Raw genomic sequence first — 7634 nt, 5'->3', positions numbered from 1 at the left:
TTCTTCTTGAAGCTCGTCGTTTGTTTTTCTTCGTGGCCCGCGAATAACAACAGATGATGAGCACATCCGTGGAAAATCAGTTAATCATTATTATTTATTAATATTGTACAGTAAATTTACAAATAAAATGAAAACTGTATAGGTATATAACTTTTTTAATCTTTTTCAAAATTAATACTTATCCAATTCTAATAAATAAGTGACCTGGTCACTTATTTAGTAGACGCATTAACCTTAAAAACTAACAACTCATATAGTGTATACACTTTTCATTTATTCATAGTCGGTCGAAGTCATGGAATAACACCGTTTCACGATGTGTTGTGCACGTTTGGGGAGATGACAGGCCGGCTTTCGAGTTTGCTGTAGTCCAGGTGGAACTCCTTCGGGACTTTCCTCCAGTTCTGCGCGTCGAAAAAGTAGTAAGTCCCCCTCTCGTACGTGGAAGTCTTCTCGGCCAGCATCATCCCGGGGACTTGCGTTATCCAGACTTTCTCCTCCATGTGGTAGCGCCACTCTCTACTGTACCTGCAACACGGCACGCGTCAGTACCATCGCGACCCACCCGTCTGCTACCCACAATTCACTAGCTGCGGCCAATTGCAGGACGTCACCGACGCTGTTGTAGAACATGAAGAACAGGAGGTCGTCTTTGTACCGGCTGAGCTTCATGGACGCCAGCTTGTCCCTGCAAAAAAGACACACTGAGCTCGGTTCGTCGCGTCGCCGACGATGCGCTACCTGATGGCGTGGTTGATGAGATACTCGGGAGGAACGTGGAAGTCTATGTCTTGCGGCCTACACGGGTACTCCGCCCAGGGACCCCCGAACGTGGGGTAGAGGTTGTCTGGTGAATTGAGATTCAGTCCGAGAGCCGTCAGGTCCTGCCCTAGCGCCAACGAAACCAAGTTGGGGTCCGTTTCCGCCGCTCGGATGAAGGTAAGGAGGCCCACGATGCCGAACTGATCGTTGACCATGCTCCCGGGGATGTTCGTCACTCTGCCGTCCGGGGAGGTCTGGATTCCTAGAGGGGTACAAGCATTCACGATCATCTCTAACGTCCACATCCAAGCCGGCTACGACTCGGCTACGAGTCGGACATTTTGAAAAACGTCACGTTGACATTTCTCAACGTCCAAATCCGAATCGTCTCCTTTTTACTAGATTTCTACTACTGAACATGTGTGTCATGGTGTACTTGTGTGGTTGTTTGGTATTTCGTGTGAAATCTGATCCTAGGTGGAATAACGAGCGCTCGCTCAAAGACGGTAAGTCTCACACGACATAACCTCAAACTTTTGAAATTTAACGCCGTCGACTGCGCAACGACAACGACAAAATTCAACGGTGGCCGACGTTCAAACTAAACGTGATCCTGCGACCGTACAGCCGCACACGTCAAAGGACGACTCCTTCAAGTTTGATCGAGCAACCCGTCCCCGACTCCGACTCCACAAAACCACCCCCAGCAAGTCACGACTTTTGCAACGAAGCTCTACCAGATTTTCATCCCTTATAATTAATATCGTCTCGCAACATAAATAAACGGTTCCAATCAGAATTGAAAGGATCACGACTGTTCTTTCCTCGTCTACGAACAATCCATGACGCAATTTGAATCTAGTGGTGAACGGAAACGGCTTGACAGGTCGTAGACGTCGTAGTCTCGAATGTTCGCAAATCCCATCGGTCATAATTTCTTTTGGTCGAATCTCGTTACGAAACTTGTCCGTTCTGGCTGTGGTAAAAATCAATCGGATCGAATTGTGCAACTTTACTCTCGCTCCGCAACCGGTTAGTTGAATCCGTAGATCTGGCCCGTAAAAAAGACACCTGTTGTATATTAATGGACACGTTTCCCGCCGGGTGACAATGAGAACTAGTTCACGCCTTGTTTCGGGATTAATTAATCCCGAACGCAGTTGAAACGTCTTCACGTGGGCTCGGACAGCGAAATGATCCCGCTTCGCAAGTGCATATCCACCTGTACAAACAGGTCGATCAGCGCAGCAATATTTTGAAAGCAATATCTAGCATTCGGGCAATTATTTTAACAGACGGAAAAATATTTGGCAACCGGATGGTGCATGTCAAATTTCGCAGTAGCAATCCGAACATGTTTGCGTAATGTTTTCGAGATAATTTCGTTTCGGGCAAAACAAACGGAAGTGCAAGAGATCTGTCGGATGGCAAGTGATCAGGTTTTAAAAATAAACCCTTCTGCATCTAGCTCGTACAAGACCTTTTCTAACGGCGGCGGTCGACTGGAAACGAGATTATCGGCGTCGAACGGACCAAAATAAATAAATAAAAATACAATATGGAAAATCTGATTGGTGATGGATTATTTATAAAAGTTGCCGCACGGCCAAAAGTTAGTCAAAATAGATGGAACAGATTCCGATGGGTGCTCTCAAAACAATCACCAATCATTACGGGAGAATTTGAAAAGGTCGGGCACGATTTTTCAATATTTCGAAAGTTCATAGAGCGACAGTTTGGGGATTTGTCTTGTTTTAAGCTATTCTGATGGTGTTGACGCTCGAGACGTTGCATGATGCAGCAAGAAGGTTTCGACTGTTTTATGAAATGTTTTTTAAAAAGGATTTTTTTCTAAAGCTGTTTTTGGTTTTTTTTTTATACGTATTACGTTGGTATTGCTGTAATAGCTCCTGTTAACAATTAAAACATTTGAAATTTGACATAAATTTCACAGAAATGTCACCACAACTTATGCCACACAAAAATCCCTAGATTATTTCATTAGATTTTTGAATTTTTATCAAATTAATGCGACCAAAGTAGAAAAAATAGTACCTATATTACACTCGTTTGTAAGACGCACTGTGACCCCCGTTCTGTTGGAGCACTCCTCACTGCGTTCGTCGTGCCCTAATCAACTGGTGTAACAATCAAGCGTCTTATAAATCACGTATAATAATATACTGTTCTTAACAATATGAACACGATAGGTTGTTTGTGGTAATTTAAATGTCATTCAATATTTAATTAGTGTAAATGAAGTGAAAACAAACTAAACAGTGAAAATTTCTTAAATGTAATTACCATGTGTTAAGGAGGTTTTCTAGCCTGGAATAAGACGTTTTAGTCTTTTTAGGTATTTTTATAAAACTATGAAACTTTTTATTGATCACGTTTTCTCGTTAAAATACAATTTTTTTCAAACAAACAAAACCACAATTAAGCTTGTTACAACTAAGCGATGATTTCAGCAGTTCTACTCATCCCAAAAGAAGAAACGAATAAGTTTTTTAATCATTACAGATGGTACCAAAAGGAAAAAAATATATCCAAAATGAAGGGAATGGGGGCCATTTTGAATGTTTTTCTCTCGCGGTTCAAAAAATTTGAAAAAGACAATATTGACTCAATTCTGGTATTGGCGATAGTGAAGATATACACCAAATTTCAAATAAATCGTAATCTTGAGAAATTTTGGCGGCCATTTTAAAAAGCATAATTTCGAGAAAAACACTTTTTAAAGTTGTTTCATTATAATACGGATTTTTTAACACTTCCGTCAGTTTTGGTAATTTTCGAATTGGCTTTTAGAGACACATTTTTGCCAACATATTCTTCAAGAAAGATCTATTTGTGTTTTTTTTTTCAAATTTCTAGGCTAGGATCCCCCCTTAATTATTTATCTGGATTTTTCGATAATTAAGGTTTGCCAAAGTTTCCTCTTTTTTTTTAATGAAATGGAGAAAGTCGAAAAATGTTAACTAGTAATCCCCAAAAAATATATACAGGGTGTTTGAAAATTGCTAGTACAAAAAAAAACTGTGGCATCTGGAAGCCCTAAGAAATCCAAGAAACCAATTTTTAATTTTTTAAAACAAAATGGATAAAGTAACCCTATCCCTGCATATTCTACGCCTCAGGCGGGGCAATATTTTTTAAACCTTGGTAACCAAGCGTGATAACGAAGGACTATACAACAATATGAAAAATTTATATTTTTTTGCAAAATCTTGGCAACCACAGATTGACAGTTTAAGAACATACAATTTTTTATCTCGTTATTGCTTAACAACGTGAAGTGTCTTTTTAAAACCTTAACTCAGTGGTGCACTAACAATTTTAACCCAATTTTTAGTAATTTTTATCTCGAAAACTAGAGGATTTTTATTAGAATTTTCTTTTGCCGATGACTTCAACTCACCATCACCAATTACCAGTTTTTTTTTGTACTAGCAATTTTCAAACAGCCTGTATTTATACAGGGTGTAATGGAAGTTCACCTAATAAATTTAACCACCAATAGGACTTGTTAAAACAAACATTTTTTTGATTTAACATTTTTTCCGCATATTCTTCCAAACAGGGTTAAAATTAAATATAATTTGACCCCTAAAATTCATACCCGCTCATGTCTTTACACATCCATTGGTAACGAAGCACGAAAAAAGAATTACTAGATTAAAATACTCGAATGAAAAACAGTAAAAACTGTTAGTATTGGAACAGCGATCGTTCTTTCTTCAAAAAACTGTTTTGACCACACAAAAACATTTTCACTCACTCTTTCGATTCAATTAATGATTATCCCATAAGCGAAATGTCAAATAAGGGGCTAGAAAAATGCAAAAAAATATTCGATTAAAAAAAGATCAATATGCAAAAAATGTCTATTTTAAAGAGTTCTATTGGCGATTAAATTTATTACGTGGACTTCCATAACACCCTGTATAATTGACCTCTAACAATTTCTATGTTAAAAATGTACCAAAAAAATTCAACATGTTGAAAAGTAAAATATTTACGGATTTTAATTTTCTCATTTTCACTTTCTTTTCTCTTTGATAAAAAAACAGATCCAAAAAACTGTTACACGAAAAAATTACCTACACAATTTTTTTCGTTCACAAAGAACCGAAAGAATTTCTCTACGAGAAAAATAGCAAAACCTACGTTTCAGAAACACAAATTGTGCTTTTTGCCCCGAAAAAAAAATGCAGCACGCAATTGCGATAGCGAACGTTTCCCAACAGTCCTATTTAAGTTAGACTTGCAAATTTTATTGCACAAGCGAAATAATACCTGAGACGATAATCGCCGCTAATCTCTCGTCAACATTGCAAAAGAAATCGTTCGTTTGTTACTTGGATAAGAAGAAAAAATTTGTGGACACACTCATGTGTAACTTGTTTTTGTTGTGTTGCGTACGTATGTATTACGTTTGTGGAGTAAATATCTGGTCGAGCCGGTTAATTCTGATTAGGCGGACTTCATTCATTTTATCAACGAATCAAGTTATATTTAGCGAATAAGATAGCGATATCGGTGCAACGACGTCCAATAACGTTGTGTCGTTTGTAAGATGAGTACCTGTTTTTGCACTGTTCTTCCCGTTCTCCCTGGAGCCGGACGAGCCGTCTCCGCCGCCCCCAGAGTTGGTTTTGTCCCCTGACGTGCTACCGCCAGGCGAGACGCCTTCTCGATTTTGCGTTCCAGGCAAGGCGGGGAAGTCTTCAGAGGACATAGTAAATTCGCTCGATTCGGACGTCGGTTGTTTTACCATTCCTACATAGGGTTTAGCACCGGGCATAGGGCTAGGTTGGGGTACGTTATCTCCTGAACTTCGATTCGTTAACGAAGGAAATTCACTAAGATCCAGTAATGACGGGGTGTTAGTGTCTCCTGAGCCAAACACAGAATTAAAGGAACTATAACCTCCCAATGAGTTCATGTTACCCATTTGGCTACTATTTCTACAACAGAACAGATTATTACTTTCGGGTAACTGAAATGTTGCCATTTGAGTAATGACACTTAGGTTATAACAGGGTTTGACACAAACAAACTCTAGCAAGCGACGTCGCGTTCGTCGCGACCTGATCAGCGTCAGAGTTGGTTCGTGGGGGGTGCACAGGGTTTAGGCGGTATTTAGCGGTAGTTACCCCATGGCAGGAATCCCCCTCCTGTCGGAAGGCGCTCTTTGCCCGAAAACAGGGGTAACATGACCAGACATAGAGTTACTTCCAAAACTAACACTGGATCTTCCGAGGCTGCTACCTCCTATGTTCCTTGTAAAGTTCAAATTCGCCATAGCTATCTGGTGCGAGGTGAGCCACCTTTTAGCATAACGGAATTACGGTCGGACAATGAAAAAATCGCTCGTTTCTTCGCCACAATCCTTACATTAAATTATCAGCACAAAAAATACAAATAACATCATAAACACTCGAGATTTAAATGCACTGTTGCCGTTTGAACTAGACGATTGAGACCACTTGTTGAAGAATGCACAATTGTTGGCTGGATTGCGAGCACTGGAAAAACCTCTCGCTATACAAAATAAAGGCGTAGATTTGACAAAGTGTATGTTATTGTCCAATTTCGCTCCGCCATTACCACCATAACTGTCAAGATGGTTCTCTTTCGAGAAATGTCAGCTGTCATTGCGATCGCTTCGCTCACCGACCGCCAGATGGACTACCAATGCCACGCCAACTGCCGAAAGTGACAGTGTATCATCGATTGTGTTTTTTACATAAACATCAGTGGTGTTTTGTTTACCACGCTGAAGGTAACAACTCAAAATGTCAAAAAAAATCTGGACGAGAAGAATGCAAGAGGCGAATAGGCAAATACGGAAGATTCGAGCATCGACAAGCTGTCAGTTCAGCTGTCTCAATTAAATAGGTTCATCAGATGTTGTCACTGCGCAGTGCGCTGTAAAAACATGTATGATGTGTTGCCGAATCACTGGTCGTTTCAAGTGTTACTCTCGTGTCAAAAATGGATTACTCCCTAGGATTTAGGGATATTCGTTACTAGGTTGCCATAAATTTGGTTAGGTTGGAGGCTATGTGGTTTCTGGTGACGAACAAAATATATCCCAAAAATGTAAGACAGCAAATTAATTGTAACAGTTGCAAATGACTAATTTCTGGCTAAGTGATAGATGATTTTTCATTTCACAATCAATTTTGGTTACTGGCGGCATATTTATTTGGATTTAATCTCTCAATTCAAAGTAACCAACCTTAGACATTCAAAATAACGTTTGAAAATTCTAGTTACACACAACATGAAAAACGTTATTTCCCTAAAAGTTCGAATTCTAGGGAGTAATCCATTTTTGACACGAGAGTACCTAATCATTGATTATTTCACCTTTGTTTTACATAACTACATAACTTTTCGCATCAAGTTGATCAAGGCAACTTGAAAGAAAAGTTTTGTTGTTGGTAAGTAGCCATAGTGAGTCTTTTTTGAGTAATATCTTAAGGATTGTGTCGTTGGCAGCATCTAGTCCGACGTCTTCCTTCTTGTGTCAGCAAGGTTCTTCATATTTGGTCTCAGGACCATGTACTATTGCGGGCAAAAAAAGTGGGACATCAAATTTCTGTCAGTTTTGAAAAATACGATGTAGTTCAAGCTTTATTGTCATTTTTTTGACACTATTCTAGCTGACAGTTTAAAAATTTATTTTATACTCCTATTTTCCTTTTCCAAATGCCCTCTTCTTTTGATAAAGGTAGATTTTGATTATTGGGACTTTGCATTTTAAATAAATATTCACTATGTGCTTACTTACAATCATTCCCTACAACCTGCAATACTTAATGACAACGTCAATCAATTCGAAGTAGGGTTAGAATGAGATA

General features: G+C 39.2%; 1 protein-coding gene across 1 annotated transcript; it reads right to left on the bottom strand.

Annotated features, from left to right (window-relative positions):
* Positions 1-76: 76 nt before the first annotated feature.
* Positions 77-6419, bottom strand: Rga (Regena). Its single transcript, XM_069039357.1, has 5 exons — positions 5922-6419; positions 5350-5732; positions 742-1024; positions 581-688; positions 77-528 (listed from the first exon to the last, which is right to left on the bottom strand). The coding sequence occupies exons 1-5, from the start codon at positions 6068-6070 to the stop codon at positions 312-314; spliced, it is 1140 nt and encodes a 379-aa protein (XP_068895458.1). The 5' UTR covers positions 6071-6419; the 3' UTR covers positions 77-311.
* Positions 6420-7634: the final 1215 nt, after the last annotated feature.

The sequence above is a fragment of the Tenebrio molitor genome, chromosome 2, assembly GCF_963966145.1.
Source record: "Tenebrio molitor chromosome 2, icTenMoli1.1, whole genome shotgun sequence".
In the NCBI taxonomy this organism is placed as follows: Eukaryota; Metazoa; Arthropoda; class Insecta; order Coleoptera; family Tenebrionidae; genus Tenebrio; species Tenebrio molitor.
This window is presented reverse-complemented; position numbering and strand designations above follow the sequence as displayed.

What these genes read in the sequence shown, in the direction of transcription:
- Rga (XM_069039357.1), bottom strand. Translation starts at nt 6,070, where the DNA reads ATGGCGAATTTGAACTTTACAAGGAACATAGGAGGTAGCAGCCTCGGA. An exon ending in GAAGAACAGTGCAAAAACAG is followed by an intron (nt 1,025 to 5,349) that starts GTACTCATCTTA and finishes GTACCCCTCTAG; the next exon opens with GAATCCAGACCTCCCCGGAC. An exon ending in TTGGCCGCAGCTAGTGAATT is followed by an intron (nt 529 to 580) that starts GTGGGTAGCAGA and finishes GCCGTGTTGCAG; the next exon opens with GTACAGTAGAGAGTGGCGCT.